The sequence below is a fragment of the Ostrea edulis genome, chromosome 3 (assembly GCF_947568905.1).
Source record: "Ostrea edulis chromosome 3, xbOstEdul1.1, whole genome shotgun sequence".
NCBI classification, from domain to species: Eukaryota; Metazoa; Mollusca; class Bivalvia; order Ostreida; family Ostreidae; genus Ostrea; species Ostrea edulis.
This window is the reverse complement of record NC_079166.1, coordinates 73086483-73105753: the sequence shown is the minus strand read 5'-3', so window position 1 is coordinate 73105753 and position 19271 is coordinate 73086483. Positions and strand designations below refer to the sequence as shown.

At 34.4% G+C, this 19271-nt stretch overlaps 1 protein-coding gene across 9 annotated transcripts in view; it reads right to left on the bottom strand.

The window, feature by feature from the left end:
* Nucleotides 1-2298: 2298 nt before the first annotated feature.
* Nucleotides 2299-19271, bottom strand: part of LOC125673478 (uncharacterized) — a 110246-nt gene continuing 93273 nt past the window's right edge. For 5 of the 9 annotated variants that reach the window (XM_048910047.2, XM_056158874.1, XM_048910046.2 and 2 more), the window contains 2 exons: nt 14136-14214; nt 6302-8700 (listed from right to left, as the gene is read on the bottom strand). In XM_048910047.2, the coding sequence (XP_048766004.2) occupies nt 14138-14214 (77 nt within the window). In that variant the 3' untranslated portion in view covers nt 6302-8700; nt 14136-14137. Of the gene's footprint in view, nt 4413-4933; nt 8701-14070; nt 14215-19271 lie in introns of those variants that run through there. The other 4 variants (XR_008801212.1, XM_056158873.1, XR_008801210.1 and 1 more) reach the window with 3 other exon arrangements.

Sequence of the window (19271 nt, the reverse complement as noted above, 5' to 3'; positions counted from 1 at the left end):
GTTTTTGTTTTCAACACCTGAATATAGACTAAACTCTATCAGTATAGATGTTGCAAATCACAGGCTCTTTAAAGCACCATGTGTCATTGATAATATTCCTTCCAAATCATACTGCCAAATCTGTAAGCTCAAATTTACAAACAAATGAATAGATGTCCTCATTTATAAGCAACATTCTTTGTCATCAAAGAGTTCAATCGTGCATTCTAGCTTATTTCGAGTTTACATCTACACCCAGTATTTCCTAAAAATATACTTCTTCCATTGCATCCAAACTTTTTAAATCATAAACAAACTTTGCAGTACCTAGATATAGACCACCTTGTATTTAATCCACCTACGTGTTCCTGTTCTTCATCTTCTTTCAACTATACTCCAGCTGGACATGTCATTACTGGTGATGTTGATATATAGAAATAGAAAATATCCTGGAATTCCCCAATGACAATATCTTCGTGGTCTTTGAAGATCAGGTCTTCCAACAGTCTATCGGAATTCCAATCGGCACAAATCGTGTTCCTTTGTTAGTTGAGCTGTTTCTATATTCCTATGAAGCAGAATGTATTCAAACACTTCTATGTGAGAAGTAAAAAATATCTTTTGGCCCACAATTCGACATTTAGATATATATCGACGACTTTATATCTTTTAGATAACTTTCATCCATATGTCAATTAGATATATCCCCGTGAACTCGAAATAAAAGACACCACAGAGTCGTCCACTTCTAATTCATACTTACATATATTATTGAGAATAGATACTAACGGAAAACTAACAACTCAACATTATGACAAACGGGATGATTTCAGTCACCCCATCGTCAACTTCCCATATTTATGGAGTAACATTCCATCATCAGCTGAACATGGTGTTTATATCTCTCAACATATTCGATAAGCAAGAGTTTGTTCTGTGTAAGGTCAGTCTTTAAATCGACGCAGGGTACTGATAAACAAGTTGATGGTACAGGGGATTCAACAGTCTCGTTTAAAGTAAGCTTTTCGCGAAGTATATGGTCGTTATGACGATTTAGTTTGCCAATATAACCTATCATTGGATCAATTGCTTTCTAACATGTTTCATACCGATTGTTAGACAGTTCTTGGCACATTGATTTGACTACGGGTATATCCGTTTACCTGATCAAGATATAGGGCTCATGGCGAGTGTGACCGGTCGACAGGGGATGCTTACTCCTCCTAGGCGCCTGATCCCACCTCTGGTGTGTCCAGGGGTCCGTGTTTTCCCAACTCTCTGTTTCATATTATAGGAGTTATGAAATTGACCACTGCTCGGTATCTTCACCTTTCACATACCAGAAGTTGGATCAAGTGTCTAGCAGAAGTAAACATCTTCTGTCGACCGGGTATACACGCGGTGTGTCCTGTATATTGATGAGATGAGATTATTCACTGTTCATTATCTTCACCTTTTATCTAAGACTAGACATTTTGACATCACAGATAATTGTTTCTTCAACACAATGGAAAAAGCAAATATTCATATCTAGTGATCAGTCATCCAAAATATGTCTTAGTGTTAATTAAATGTAACATTACTTGTCCTTTGCGGAATAAATTTCATGATATAGAAAGGTATCATATTTGAACATTTGTTATGACAAATTTTTAATGTGAGCGCCCTATAATAATCAATATTTCCATCTATTAATCAAAGTTAAACACCACTCTGATTCAAAGAAAAATTACCCTGAAGTTGAAATTAAAAAGATGCTGGAGTTCCTCATTGATATTAACTTCATATGTTTTGGTCACCAGGTCTTCTAACAATCTGTAGGAATTCCCATGGGCACGAATCGTGTTTCTTTGCTAGCTGATCCGTTTTTACATTCTTATGAGATGGATTAATTAAAAATGTCTACATGAGAGAAAATAATGACATGCTGTGGAACTCAACTAGACAGTTAAATATGTTGACGACGATTTATCTATTAATAATGACCATTTCCATTCATATATGATCGATTCGATATATCGATTTATTACAGACCCACCAATGTTCCGAGGTTTTTTTTATACTGTGGATTTCACAGAGTGTGATCCGGTTTTCCGGATCACCACACTGTGCTTTTCTGATTCCTTATCAGTATCTTCTGCAACTGATAACGTCACAATGACATCACAATGCATCAACGGAATGGGGTTTTTTGTGGAAATATTGGCTGTGTCACATACAAAACTGCATACACAAAATATAAGTTCACTGTATGTCTGTATTTTTGATAATTTGGATTACATTTCATATCTTATAAATGTGGATTTAAAATGCATAAGAGGGTATATGGTAAATTTATCATTACTACAGTAACTTTATTCGGAGAGTTGATACAGAAGTATACATCATCATCAGAAAATCACATATTTTCGTTAAACAGAATAATGAAAATACATAAAAACTTATTGATATGACAAAATTCAAATATCATCAATTTAAAACTGCTAATTCATAAATACATATAGATTAATTGTAGATATTAGGGAAACCAATGTATAATAGACATCCAGTAGAGGAAATTCCAGCATAGGAGTTATTGCCCTTGACAACATTTTTTAATCATAAATGACTGATTGTCTATGGAAAATATAAACTGTTTCACTATTAATGGTTTACCAGATTGTTTATTATATCCAGTGAATAAAATTCCCCAGGAAGATATATTTCGATCATGCGCAAAGTTTAAATTATTAAGATTTTTGCATAAACCTATGCCATTACATGAGGATAGATCAACCTTAAGGCGTACCATCCAAAAACAAAGTAAAATAAATATATAAAATAGTCTTTAGTGTTTTATATAGATAATACTTCATGAAAAATATCCGAGAACGAAACGACGTTTAAACCGATACCCAGTAAGCTTCCATATATTTTCATCGAGGCATGTGTTTATCATCACGAGACTATCACGTGGCATTATATATTTAGATTCAACAAAGATGATTGTGATATTTTCAAAAGTGCAACGATATCGGTTACATGCAGGCCGACGTTTTTAATATTGAAAAACAGCCTTCTTTACATTAACTGAAAAGTCTTGGGAACAGATTCTTCGATATAAAGAAGTTTAAAATGCATCTAATGCAGCATATTTCTTAATATTCGAGAATATGCAAGAAATTGTTAGATCCAGATAGGGGTTTCTTTGTGTGTTACAAGTTGTTCTCAACACTTTTCTGATATAGCAATGTATTAAGAGTATAAAGATATAAACATCAAGCACCGCCATACACTGTACATTGCTGCACTTTTACATTTACTGCAGCTGGTTGCGATAATTATGTAAATAAAACGCAGTGCTAATCGGAATCAGGAGAATACATAGGGGCGATTTCAAGGTAACAATATAAAATGAACATCACTTTCGCGCAAACTAAATATGATAAATGCTGAGTGCTTTGATATGAAAAAGAAATAATATATGATAACCATTTGACAAGAAAAATTTTCAAATATACTGCTTATCACTTGATAACGGTAGTAAATAACGACATACTATTATGACATTTTCCCCGCGATACAACTGTAAGAACTTGTACGTCGTCACGTCGTTTATATTGTGACGTCATATGGTGCGAAGTGCACTGGGGTACATTTATATACAGCACTCTAATTGTTCTCGGGAAGCCTTAACTGAACTGAGAAGCTTAAGTATCCCTTTCTGTCGACAGCGAGAAGATCACTGGATCAGGACTCCAGGTATTACATCTCCATATAGATGCAATGATAATGTATATGATGTAGGGAATGTGCCTAGTCCAGAAGGAAATAACATGAATGTGATGGGACTCTTTCTTAAATACTCAAAGACGGAAACACAGCCATGGACATCGTTCATATAAAAGACCAAGCATAACTGATTGTCGCGTTTGATGCCATTTTACTTTCCGTCAACAGACAATTCACTATAGTTGAAAGAAGACGAAGAAAAATCATATTCGCACAAAACTTTACTCTGTTACATTAAGAATTTTACAAGCAATTTACAAACAAAGGGACATATGCAGTCAACATAACCTACATTCTTCGACATACAAGAGTTTAGTCTTCTATTTCAACTTATTTCAAATTCAAGTACACATCCTGTATTTCCTACAAATAAACTTCTATCATTGTATACAAAGTCTTTGATTATAAACAAACTTTACAGTGCCTAGATATATACAATGTACCATTTTACATGTAATCAGCTTACGTGTTATTGTTATTCTCTTCTTTCAACTATAGTCCAGCTGGGCATGCCATCACTGGTGATGATGATATTGTTGAACATGGGGAGCTGAAATCACTTATTCTAAAAGATCCTAAATACAAAAATCCCCGGTCTTTTAATTGGTGACAAAACGTCATCTCTATTATGGATTCTGTCGAAGATTTCACCAGACGATGGACTAAATATGAAAAGGAAGAACTTCATACATTGTCAGAATGGATTAAAAATGTAAGCGGAATATCAAAATCCCGCATTACACATATCAAAACAAAAGTACGTACCTTCAACCCTTCTATGTTTAGTAAACCAGAAGTGATAAAACAATTATATAGGTTACATGAGGAATGTATTTAGTTTCCAGCTGACAAAGTTTGAAACAAAATTGTCTTTGTTAGGACCATCATTAGAACTGTATTGTAAACGAACTATCAATTCAAATCTATACTCCAACTGTGCTTTCAAAAGATGCAATTGCAGGGGTATGTGTTTACACGACTCTCTATTTTGTATTGCTTAGACAATATTTGTCGAAATGCATATCTGGTACATCAAAATTGGCACCATAAAGGTTTTACTAGTGTTGTCTCGAGAATCGATATTTAATCGATAATCAATCGGAAAGGTTGTTGATTTGCAACAATCGATTTGAGATTTCATAATCGATTATGCATGTAACCGATTAAAATACAGTATTAGTACCTATTTCAATTCAAATAAAAGCTTTGCAGTCTTTTTACAACCGTTCAAGTTCTGTCTTTGTCCACCATGTAAACATGCTAAAAATAAGGTATAGTACGGCAGGAGTCCGTTCCGGATCCTCAAAAGTCTCCTTAAAATGTCAAAAATAAATATTAAATTCATTGTATTAATGAAACAAAATGTATTTGCATTTTTACGGTGATAGTTATTTTGAATTTTTCCAAAAGTAATTTATCACCGGAATGATCAGATAGGGTTTCTCAATTATACGTGTAAAAATAATGGACGAAGAAGACGTTTTCGACCACCAAGGACGAAAAACAGAGTTTGTTGTTTGGAAACACTTTGATTTCCGTAAAAAGCAGAGAGTGCAGTCGGGGCCCCCTCAATGAAAACCCTCGATTGATTGATTGAATAACAATATTGTTTAACGCCCCTCTCGAGAATATTTCACTCATATGGAGACGTCACCATTGCCGGTGAAGGGCTGCACAATTTAAGCCTATGCTCGGCGCTTATGGCCATTGAGCAAGGAGGGACCTTTATCGTGCCACACCTGCTATAACACGGGACCTCGGTTTATGCAGTCTCATCCGAAGGACCGCCCTATTTACGACAAGCAAGGGGTACTGAGGACATATTCTAACCCGGATCCCCACGGGATTAAAAACCCTCCATATGGAAAGGGCAATATGTAAAATTTGCAAGAAAGTATATATATAAAACAGTTGTTTCATTTGGTTTTCCAGATTCAAATAAACCTTGTGCATATGAAAATTCAACATTTTACTTGACTCAGAAAAGTTAACATAAGTGAATGATAATTAAGATTTCTATTATCTAAAACACTTGTATAGTAATATACACACTATAGTGACTACATACAGTGAGTGTCAATGATCTTGAAATTTTAATGTTACTCATTTGTTATATTTTTTAACCCAAAAAGTTTCCAATCCAATTATATGCCGACCATCGATCGGTTACAGTCATCCGATGCTACTGATTAATCGATTATGATTTCCAACCGATTTGACAACAGTAGGTTTTACATTATAGGAGTTAGGAGATTGATCACTTTTCGTTATATTTACCTTTCATTCATTTGACTTGCCAGCCGATTTATAACAATTGTGTGCGAGAGTTCAGTTCGGCGGAAAACCAACATCGGATAATGATTTTGTAACCTTTATTAAATATACTAGAAGCTAGTAATATTTTCATTGATAAATAGACAATCTGTTAATACAACTTTTCATTGTGTCAGATGCTGTCTGACGTGTTTCATATCGATTGTCAGGCTGTTCTTGGCACACTGATGTTGATTACGGATAACTCCGTTTAAAAAATAGATTCAATTCATGCACATATAGATATGTCATCATTTATGGCTCGCGTAAATACATGGATCGAAGCTTTACAGAATGACTTTTCCATTTTGCTCTAAGATACATGTATATAATGATATCAGAAGAAAACGAACGAAATAAAAACTCCTTTATCACCTATAACATACATCAACATGACTGAAACAACGACTGCATCGTACGCTAAATCTTATGAAAATCAAATATATACATATGAATATCAATGATTAAAACATAAACTGGTATTAAACAATCAGTGAAAAGTTAATCACAAAAGGGAAATCGCAGACTTGCAGAAATTGAACATGAGTCCTACAATGATGTAGGGATATCACAAAAACCAATCTGCAATAATTCAATATATCAGACAGTCTACTAAATGGTGTTGTATATACAATGCTGAATGAAAATGTTGAATGATGATCAAAATAGCAGCGGTGATTAAATGATATGCCAGAATGTTTTAAAAATTACCGAACACTGGAAACTTTTGAATCCGCTTATCTTAGTTTTTTTCATTCTGGAAGTTTAGAACATATACATTCAAATTTTGTTTGATTATTTTCAGTTTCATTTTTATCTATTTATTTATTTATTTTCACTTTTAAATATATAGATAGTGTACATGTATGTATGCAACATACTATTTTATATTATATCTGTATGATGCTGCTGTCTGTATATATATTTCCAGGACCACAGTTGGTATGAAACACGTCAGACATCATTTACCACAATGACAGGTTGCATATGCAAACTAGATCGTTATAATCGTCATGGAGCATGCAAAACGCTGACGTTAAACGGAACTGTTGAAACCCTGTCACATCAATAGTCTGTCTAAATCTAAAACCCATCATACGGGAAAAAAATTGTATCGAATCAGTTGAGAGACGAAAACATCACATGCAGCTGATAATATATGAAGATGAAGATTACGAAAAGTGATCAATCTCAACTCTTGAAATAATTACAAAATAGAGAGTTGGACAAACATGAATCCCTGGACACACTAGAGGTGGGATCAGGTGCCTATGAGGAATGAGCATCCCCTGTCGAACGCTCACTCCCGCCGAGATTCCTAATCTTGATCAGGTAAACGGAGTTATATGTAGTCAAAACCAGTGTTCCACGAACGGTCTAACGATCGGTATCAAACAAGTCAGACAGCATTTGACCCAATGATAGGTTGTATTGGCAAACTAGATCGTTATAGCGACCATATAATTTGCGAAATGCAGACTTTAAACGATACTATTGAAAACATTGCACCGTCAACTTCTTTTTTCAGTAGCTTGTCTCCATTTAAAAACTAGCCATACGCAGAACAAGCACTTGCGTAGCAAATCAGCTGATAGATATAAACACCGTATACAGGTGATAATGGAATATTGCTACGTAATATGGGAAGTTGACAATAAAGAAGCTTAATTCATTCCGTTTGTCATAAGGTTGAGTTGTTAGTTTGTCGTTGAAATATACTTTCAATAAAATATCTAAGTATGAAACAGAAGTAAGCGACTCTGTGGTGTCTTTTATTTCGAGCTTGTAGGGATATATCGAATCGACATATGAATGAAGTTATTATTCTTGATAGATAAAACATCGTATATATTTCAATATGGTTTAAAGAGCCTGTGATTGGCAACATCCATAATCATATAGTTCAGTCTATATTCAGGTGTTGAAAACTCCAAGTATAGAATAGCTGTGACTCCTTCAAATAGCTTACGTAAAAACTCTCAAAGGAACAGAGTAAAATTTCTTACGAATATGATGTGGATCTAATTGGCTGTTGACGTAAGGTAAAAGTGAATCAAGCGTGACATCAGTTATACTTGTTTTTTCTTCTCGGTTTTTTTATGATGTACATGGCTGCGTTTCCGTCTTAGAGTATTTGGAAAGACTCCCATCACATTCACGTTATTTCCTTGTAGACTAGTGGAATTAATTACATTATATATGACTATACAAAATGCGGGATTATCAAGATGAAAAGGTATTAACTATGCATAATTTGTAATTGTATGAAAGGACATTATTGTAAAGAATAACCGTAACATTGGTGTTCTACAAGACATATCAACTGAGTGAACATGTCTCAAAAGGAGAGTAAAGCTATACATGGCGTTATTTTAGAAAGTCGTTAATGTGACAAAACCACATTTTTTGTTTCTACTTTCCCATTGTGAAGTGGTTTATCATTATCTACAAAACCTGTATATATGTTGGACAGTGTCGAAACGTGTAGTTTTCTGCGAAAGATATGTGAATGTTGAATATCTTTACGAATTCATCCTGCAATACTCTGCTCGTATCTGCTGCATTTTCCGATTATATGATGATTTATCCATAATTTTCTCATTCAAGTTGTTAGGAAGGTGGTGACATTGTTGCATCCTAAAAATAAACAAAACCTTGAATCAAAATATTATTGCCACGCCATATACGTGTATCGTGTTCTTTTGTACTTAAGGTAGTGATTGCATGGGTAATTGAAAATTAATTAATATATGAATGCTTTTGATTTGTAGTCCACAGTATCTGTAATTCATTATGAAAGTATCATATATGGTTTTCACGGGAATCGTGACACTACGGTTGTCAAAGTAACCATTCTTCTCGACTTTCCACAATAGATGGTACAGGTATTTCAGATGGTGTTTAAAAATGATACAAAAAGGGTAAGTGATCAAACTCCTCTATCAAATTGAAGTAGAAGCAGGGCTGCTTATGAGCAATTTCGCAATTTTTACAAGGCAATTATTCACCAAAGCAGACATGTTTTCACCCCCTGAAAAATAACTGACCAATGATTTTTTATTTTTAAATATGTTTTAACATATGTTAGAAGGAATTTTCCCTGAAAGTATCAATATTGGTTTTCAGGTTTACTATGGCGCTATGATCACTATAATTACCCCTCCTCCTTGCATAAATGCTGCAGGTGATAATTACAATGAATATGCATCTTACATGCATTTATCTTAACTTATATTAAACATTTAAAAATGTTTTGATGAAAGGTGAATGTAACGAACAGTGATCAATCTCATAACTCCTACAAGAAATACAAAATAGATAGTTGGGCAAACACAGACCCCTGGACACACCAGAGATGGGATCAGGTGCATAGGAGAAGTAAACATCCTTGTTGACCGGTCACACCCGCCGTGAGCCCTATATCCTGATGTTTATAATTAAATTTATTCCACCTAGAATGATAGTATTGTTGCTTTGGGGATGTTTTTCTTACTTTCTGTTTGAAATTACTTGTATAGTAATGCTCTGGAAATGTATGTTAAAAACGCGGGAAATATAACCCACCCGATGTAAACTATGCATTGTGACGTTGATACCTGCAACGTCTTTATTATTATTATTTTTTTTTTTTGTCCTTTCAAACCAAGCGATTATCAAACAACAACAAAACTTTCTTATTTTTTATATCATAATAAATAACTGAACTAATTGAAAAAAAAGATATTAACAGCAAGTGCTATTTTTCAGAATACACACAGTTTGATTTCTCTTAACATCCACGTTACATAGTAGCATTTTAGATTGATTTGCACTAACACTATAGGCTATACATGTTATGAAATTCATAGCATTATATATTATTATTTTAATAAGCCTAGTGGTTTGTGAATTAAATTCACGTGCTATAAGACTGAAAATTAAAGAGGGGGGGGATATATGTATCATGGAGACTTGGAGCCTAATGCCTATTATTTAAAAGATAATTAACACGTAAGGGATTTTTCATTTGTATTGTATTTTATTTGTACATTTTAAACATATTTTCACTTTACCCTGTGTCTGGTTATAGCTGACAAGTCTTTGTTTCCATCGTCTGTCATTATTAGTGATGCTTAAGTGCTTGAAGTTTTCCAGAATCGGAAACGAAAATAGTCTCGTTTATAGATACTACATGAATAAACTACGTGATGCCTTGCAATCACTACCTAAATATACCATGATATCGCGATAAAAAGTGAAGAAAATAGTGATGAATGAAGGTGAAGATAACGAACAGTGACCAATCTCACAACTCCTACAAGGAATAACAAAATAGAGAGTTGGGGAAACACGGACACCTGGATACCAGAGGCGGAATCAGGAGCCTAGGAGAAATAAGCATCCGCTGACGACTGGCCACATCCACTGTAAGCCGTATATCTCCATCAGGTAGTCAAAATAAATATCCGACGAACGGTCTAACAATCGGTATAAAACATGCCTCATATATCTGAAATCACTACCGGTATCAGTAATGTTAGAATGAATTAGCAACTCGACACAAACAATTGAAAATCCTGATTATACCCTATACAGATTATCAAACCATCTTGACTCCCAATTAAAACGTCCGAGACCATTGCTCGAACAACCTTGAATATGCATAACAGTTATATATCTGCATATCAATTTCATATTAAATGTACTGTAATAAAGGCATGTTAATGGTACATATATGTATATTGTTTAAAAAATATCCACAAATCCTATGTAAAATTTGAACACTTCTTGCAGACCCAACCTAGTTCCTGGGACAGTCTTGTGAACAAAATTATAATTGCGATTGAAATCAATATGAAAACGCAAATATACAAAGCTAGTGATATGCCATCCAAAAATTACTTTGTTAATCATGCACAAGTACTCTGAAGTTGAAATTAAAAATATGCTGGGGTTCCTCATTGACAATATTATAGTGGTCGTCGGTGATCACGTCTTCCAACAGTCTGTTGGAATTCCCATGGGCACAAATTGTGATCCTTTGTTAGCTGAACTGTTTTTATATTCCTATGAAGCAGAATTTATTCAAAACCTTCTACGCAAGAAGAAAAAAACTCTTGTTGTTGCCTTCATTAGACATTTAGATCCTCCACTTCTGCTCCATACTTAGATATTTTATTGAAAATAGACATTAACGACAACTCAACTGTATGACAAACAGATGATTGCAGCTTCTCCATCGTCGACTTCCCATATTTATGTAGCATTATTCCATTATCACCTGCCTAGGATGTTTATATCTCACAACTGATTCGATACGAAAGGGCTTGTTCTGCGTAGAGTCAGTTTTTAAATCGAGGCAAGCTACTGACAAACAAGTTGATAGTACAGAGGTTTCAACAGTCTCGATTGAAGTCAGCATTTCGCAAATTATATGGTCGTTATAAAGATCTAGTTCGTCAATACAACCTATCATTGGGTCAAATGCTGTCTGACATGTTTCATACCGACTGTTAGGCGATTCTTGTTACACTGATTTTGACTACGGATATCTCCGTTTACCTGATCAGGATATAAGGCTCACGGCGGGTGTGACCGGTCAACAGGGGATGCTTACTCCTCCTCGGCATCTGATCCCACGTCTGGTGTTTCCAGGGGTCCGTGTTTGCCGAACTCTCTATTTTGTATTGCTTATAGGAGTTGTGAGATTGATCACTGTTCTTTGTCTTCATCTTTCATATAAAGACGACATATTATCTATTAACAATAATGATTTTCATTCATATGTCGATTCGATATATCACTGTGAACTCGAAATAAAAGACACCACGGTGTCATCCATTTCTGCTTCATACTTAGATATTTTAAATTGAAAAAAAAATATTAATGGGATGAATTCAGCTTCTCCATCGTCAATTTCCCATATATATTTAGCAATGTCCCATTATCACCTGCTTATGGTTTTAATATATTTCAACTGATTCGATACGCAAGGGTATGTTTGTTCTGTGTATGGTCAGTATTTGAATCGAAGCAGGCTAGTTGATGGTGGAAGGATTTCGACAGTCTCGTTTGAAGTCAGAATTTCACAAATTTTATGGTCGTTATAACGATGTATTTTGTCAATACAACCTATCATTGGGTCAGCTACTGTCTGACATGTTTCATACTGATTGTTAGGCCGTTCTTGGCACACTGATATTGACTACAGATAACTCCATTTACCTGATCAAGATAAAGGGCTAACGGTGGATGTGACCGGTCGAAAGGGGATGCTTACTCCCCCTAGGCACCTGGCCCCACCTCTGGTATATCCAGGAGTCCGTGTATGCCCAACTCTCTAATTTGTATTGTCATAAAAATTATAAAATTTATCACCGTTCGTTATCTCCATCTTTCATGGTAATGAAATCATAATGAGCTGATATGTCATGGCAAATGCCTCGTTTTGATCAATCTATTTTGATATGATTACTAAACTCTATTTAGGGTCATATAAGAATAGAGCGTAATTGCCCTCATGTCTACGCCTAAAATAAATCAAGTTTCTATGATTTGACGACACGTGATATAGCAATAAGACTACCCGGTGATGTTTGTCGTTTGTTTGGAACCCGCCAATAACTAAACACTTGGAGAAGACGACGGGAATATGTCAACTTTGCAACGTTGAAATCAGCAAAATCAAAGTAAATTCTTGAAGTCTAAATTAAGGATGTATGTATACCGGAAATCAAAGTTGTCAACGATCAAAATAGACAGCATTTGTGGTGGGGTTTTTAACGCCTACACAATACTTCAGAGATAGTATATACATATTGCATGCGTAACGTTTGTTTAAATAGTGTACATCTGTAGCTGATGTGTAGTGTTACGTGTATACACGCAATATATATGTGATAATTGATGCTCAAGTGGTATAATTTTTTTCGTAATTATATCAGGATGGTTTACATATGTACAGACAGGTAAAGTCTTGTACTAATGCCCATGTGGCTAGATTAACGTTGATGCTCTAGAAGTGGCATTCTAGAGAAATAGACTTGGAATATTTTCCTACAATCAAACTTGAATCATATTGTCCACGGTTTGAATAAATGGGAAAATGTCTTAGTCTGAATACATGCTCTATGTCAATAATTATAATGTGTACTTGACACCTCTTTCAATTCATGCAATATTTGCAGCATATATATTCATAATATGAGATTATGTTATACACAGATGTGTACGATATCAACACAAATATCTTTGTCCTGTTATGGGTATATATACTACTGCCAATATTTTCCCCTCGCTCTCAAATACGGTCAAGCCGTAAGACAGATCATAAAGATGTTGTGCACATATGAACTTCAACACTTAGACCTACAGCATTGTGTTTGGATATTTTTGATAAAGAATTTTATTTTTAGTTCCATTTAGTACCCCAATAATTATGACAGTCATATTGACTCTTTCTTATAATACTTGCTTCCATCAGCGTCTTACTTCATCCTAGTGATCAAACTAGGATATCCAATAATTTCCCTCAGTGACTTGGATTGTCTTCTACATATGTGCTTACGGACTTTAGTAAATTGTCAAGTTGCCCTCAAGCTTTCTAATATGAAATAAATGACTGCTGAAACAGCACTTACTCCTGTATGTTCTGTGAATTGTGTTCAATTAAAGAATAAGAGGAGTAAAAGTTTCAGTGACAGTTGATTAGATTTTGCCTTGAATTACTGTACAGTAAGTACTTGGAATTTTGATCATTTTACATTGTCAAGTTCAAGATATGAAAAAGTATGCAAGTATAAGGTGGCCATATAAAGTATAGAGATTTAGATTCATTTAATGAACTAGATATTTTACACACCGTAGCCACTTCTCTTCATTTCCGCCGATGAATTAAGAACATTTTTAAAAGGGAAAAATTTGCCCAAGCGATGAAAGAGCATTTGTTATCATCTGGATATACTGTAGCTAGTATGATAGTTGTGTTCTCTCTATATATTTCATGTTTTAAAAAAAGGAAGAAGAAAAAACTTGGAAAATACATGTAATTAAACAATTGGTAAATGGTGAAATACATTCATAGTCTGTTTTACCATCATGTTTTTTCTATTATTTTCCAATGGAGAAGTGGTGTTTCTGCTGGGTTCCCGTTGCTTTTCAAAGTACTTGTACCTATAAATATACCAAAATGTGTAGATCACAAATCTGCCTTTCATTATGATATCAACATATTGAATTTTCTTGGCATTCACATTTGCACGAGAAAGATGAAGATAACGAACGGTGATCAATCTCATAACTCCTATAAGCAACACAGAATACAGAATTGGAAAACACGGACTCCTGGACACACCAGAGGTGGGATCAGGTGCCTAGGAGGAGTAAATATCCCCCCTCGACCGGTCACACCTGCCATTAGCCCTAAATCTTGATCAGGTAAACGGAGTTATCCGTATTCAAAATCAGTGTGTCATGAACGGCCTAACGATCGGTATTAAACACGATGTTATGTATGTCATAAAAAGTATATTCGTATCAGTAAAAACCTATACATTCTAAAAATAGTGTGATGCATAGTCAATGGATAGTTGCAAGATATACATATAGATTTAGGTATTCTTTTGAGGTCTTCAATACCCCCTTGATTTTCGGAAGTGGCACTAAATGGGGCGGTCCATCTGAGGGACCACAAAAACCGAGGTACTGTGTCACAGCAGGTGTGGTATAATCAAGATCCCTCCCTGCTCAAAGGCCGTAAAAGCCGAGCATAGGCCAGAATTTTGCAGCCCTTCACCGGCAATGGTAATGTATCCATATGAGGGATATGAGGGATATATTTTCGAAAGGGACGTTAAACAATATACAATCAAATTAGGCAAGTGAGAATGTGTCAAATTTGAATAATCGATATGCGTTCTTGAAATTCGTCATTTCGTTCTGGCGTTTCAGTGCAACGTTACATGTTTTTTACTTTGTTTTGAATAGAATAAAGTTGTCAAAGAAACCCCAATATCTGTTGTAAAATAGAATTTACATATAGCTTTATAAAATATGTAGATCAGTGTAGGGAATTCTAAAGTTTACAATAACATATCAAAGTGCATTATTGCCGCTTTGTATGCATGTTACCATAGATACTAATTGAATCCAAAAGAACTCAAACCATTTACCTTTTTTAGTTAGGAGATAGTGCTGGTTTAATACATTTAAAGTGTTTGAATGATTAATATTCATGTTTCATAGTGACTGCAGGGAGTCGGAGAATATCGTACAATGTGTGTCATTAGAAATTTGAATATACTTGAAACGCCAATTGAATAATCTTTGCCTTGACGGTATGAATTATTGCTTCATTCGGAGTTTGCGTGGAGAAAACGTCGTTTGTGGTTACAGCAGCAGCATAAACTTCATTTTGATCTTTCGAACCATCTTTATAATTAAGCTGTTCTATTTCGGAATTTTGCTTGAAAACAAAAGGATTTATCTCCGATTTCTAGTTTTCAGAAATTTACGTCTTTACTTTGTCCTTTGGCAATTTCCATAGCGGTATTTCAGAACGTGGTGAAACTTTTAAAATGTTCAATGGTAAGTATCATGTATATTTTGTCAAACTCGTAGACAAATTGAATTTATACATGTTTAATGACAGACTACATATTCTTGTCAAATCAGATCGGTAAACAATCATGGAATTTGGGAAATGGTTATTTTAAACGAGACTGTTGAAATCCCTGTAACATCAACTTATTTCTTAGTAGCTTTTTTCTTGATTTAAAGCAAACACACTCCTACACAAAACATACATGTACTCCCGTGTGTCGATTCAATTGAGAAACAAAACACCATATCCTTGCAATAATACAATGTTGCTAAACCAATACGAGAAGTTGACGATGGTGGAGCAGAAGCCATACTGTTTGTCATAAAGGTGAGTGGGCAGTTTGTTATTAGATAATAAAATATCCAAATATGAAGCAGATGTGGAAGACTCTGTGGTGTATTTTATTCCAAGCTCACTGGGATAAATCGAATAGACATAAGAATGAAAAGGAGTATTTCAAATAGGTGAAATGTTATTGATATATATATGTGTTGGGTTGGAGGTCACCACAACAAAATATATCTTCTCCTGTACAATCTGTTGAATAAACTCTGCCTCGTAAGAATATAATGGTGGGTCCACAGGACGTATCGCTCATCTGACTATTAATTTAAAGGGTCAATAGCCCCATGGGTTTTAAACTTTATAATCCCTTGTTCTACTGTTCTACAGGCACCTGATCCCACCTCTGGTATATCCAGGGGCCCGTGTTTGCCGAACTATCTGTATTGTTTATAGGAGTATGGGATTGATCACTGTTAGTTATTTTCATATTTCATCTAAGCTAAAGTTTAACATTCAACAGCAGTATATAACAAAGTAATGTCTTTTAACACAAATGTCTCCGAAAGTGATGGACGATTTTCCATAATATATTTTGAACCTGCCCTTGAGCAATTTTGGTACACCCCTTTCTGCTTTTCTCCAATTTGCATTTAATGTTTACAAAGTATCAATATTATTAAAGAAATCTTTGAATTTTAAATGTAACACATTCATTATGGCCTACTCTGATATTGAAACTCTCATCCCTGGATCATGTAATTTACATTTTGGTTAAAGGTTACTTGTTCTTTCTGAATATCCATTTCAATCTAGCATTAGATATATTAGATACATTATTTAAAGGCATAGAGTGTCTATGTCTCCCAACTGATTCGATATGCAACAACATATTCTACATATCCTCAATATTTTTTTAAAATCAAGGCAAGCTATTGACAAATGAGCTAAAATTGCTGTGGTCTAACAGTCCCGTTTAAAGTTAGCATTTTGAAGTTATATCGTTGTTATTCAGATACAATTACCAATACAACCTGTCATTCGATCAAATGCTGTCTGACGCGTTTCATACCAAATGTTAGTCCGTTGTTTACAAACTGAATTTGACCAAGGATTACTCTGTTTTCATGAATTGGTTATAGAGCTCATAGTGGGTGTGACTGGTTAACAGTGGATGCTTACTCCTCCTAAGCACGTGATCGCACCTTTGGTATGTCCAGCGGTTAGTGTTTGCCTTACACTTAATTATTTTATATTCTTGATAAGAAATGCGAGATTGATCAGTGTTCGTTGTGTTTGTTTTTTCATACAGATTAATAAAACGATACATGCAACATATATAAATGCGGATATACAAGTACATTCAAAATATGTCTTACCATCAAGAATTGACAAACACTTTAATTATGTTGTTAATGATCTCTCGTCAACATTTACAGAAACAGAATATAAACCAAAATATGTGTATATTAATCATTACTATAAATCTGCTTTTCTATATATATAAATATTGAAGATACCCATTTACACACATTCAAGAGTTTAAATGGTCACAGCATCAGTTTTGCTAACACATGTTGAAATGAAAAACTGTGTATGTTAATGGTGAAAGATTGCATATTTCAAACACGAAAGTAAGATGTCATCAGTTATAAATACATTGTATGTAAAGTAAAGATATTTATCAATTGCCAAATTATGGCCCGCACAATTACTTTTAACCTCCACACATGTAATATTTTCCGTAGTGCCAAATGAGAGCTTCTGGTGTTTTTCAATACAGTCATTGACAATTTTAGCTATTTCACTAGTCAGATTTACAATGAAGAATCGGAATTCGTATATGGGCTAACTGGACAATACGAAAAGTTTGTGTAGTCTGTCCCCACATCAAAGTTTAACCTTGCATTGATGGCCTTATCGTTGGCTTGGTAAATTTAGATCAGATTTGTGGCAATGATGACACATTATTTTGCTATGTTTAATATTTATGAAGATATGCCTATTCGACAGAAGTCTACTATGTTTCAAAAGTCCAATTAATCTGAAGTTTGATCAACGAGTCTACGTTCTGTGTCATAACATACCATTTTTACATTGTCAACTTTATTGCCAAATGATAACACCTAACATTTTTTAACATTCTTAAAGTGATGTAACTGAAACTATTATCTTTTCTAAATGTGACTGTTTTGTTAATGACTTTAACCTTCGTTGAATCACCATATTTCAATATCGTGTCCTATAATCTGGTTTTATGTAATATTTCATTATGTATATCCTTCTGAAAAATTTATGTGACAAAAATAGGGTCAAGACGCGATGTAGCGGGTATAAACACTGGCGGACAGATAAACAGAGATATGGATTCATACCAATTTCCACATCTAGTTTTCAGGAGGATATAGAAAACAATTTTCACAGATATTCAGGAGAAAAGAATATTATCAAACGCATATGTAGGCATCTATTAGCTATACAGTTCCAGCATGGACTTTGCAACTACCATAGGAAGATCGTGATGTTCAGCAGTGAAGGTTCTCTAAAAGTTTAAACGTCTGCAGCGTCATGAGACTATCGATTAGGTCATATCCGAACGTCCCTTGACTCTAACTTCTAAATGCTAAGCGTTTGGCGAAGGGACAATCACTGCTTATTGTTATGTCCAATATCTAAAGCGGTCATGAAAGAAGTGAGCATTGAACTGGTAATTTCCCGGTCAGGAAGATTTATCGAAAGCTGTGCCCGGTTTAAACGAAAATGCTTCACTCTATTTTAAATTCATTACGATGTCATGCATATGAACTTAAAGTAATCCTGTGTGGTTATTGTGGATATATTTTTCTCATACCCAATGAGCGCATTGATATTTGATATTTTCTATGCAATAAATTATCGCGATTTATGACTAACGATCTTCAACTTTCATAGGAGCAGACATTAATTGCCTAATATTAGTGATTTGTTACAATCCTGTCAAAATATGCAGTAGAAACAACAAGACGCCAACATATTTCATCTATCATTAGGAGTATTTAAAAAAAATATCACTAGTCCCAAGGGTTATGAAGTGTAGAAAAAATCTTGTTCTGAATATCTAAGTCAAATTCCAATATTCCGTAACAGTATAAAGCAAGGTGTGTTCTAAATACTTAAATGTCCTCAAAAGTGCCTATACTAACGAAAAGTTTTATATGATATAATATATCTAACATTAAAATGATGTGATTAAGTTGAACCCGTCCTAGAGGTTAAAAACTTTCTGGTTTCTGTTTTTTCCCAAATATGCATTTATTATAAAACTAACTTCAAACTTATAGAAGTTTTCAAGTGATAACGACAATGG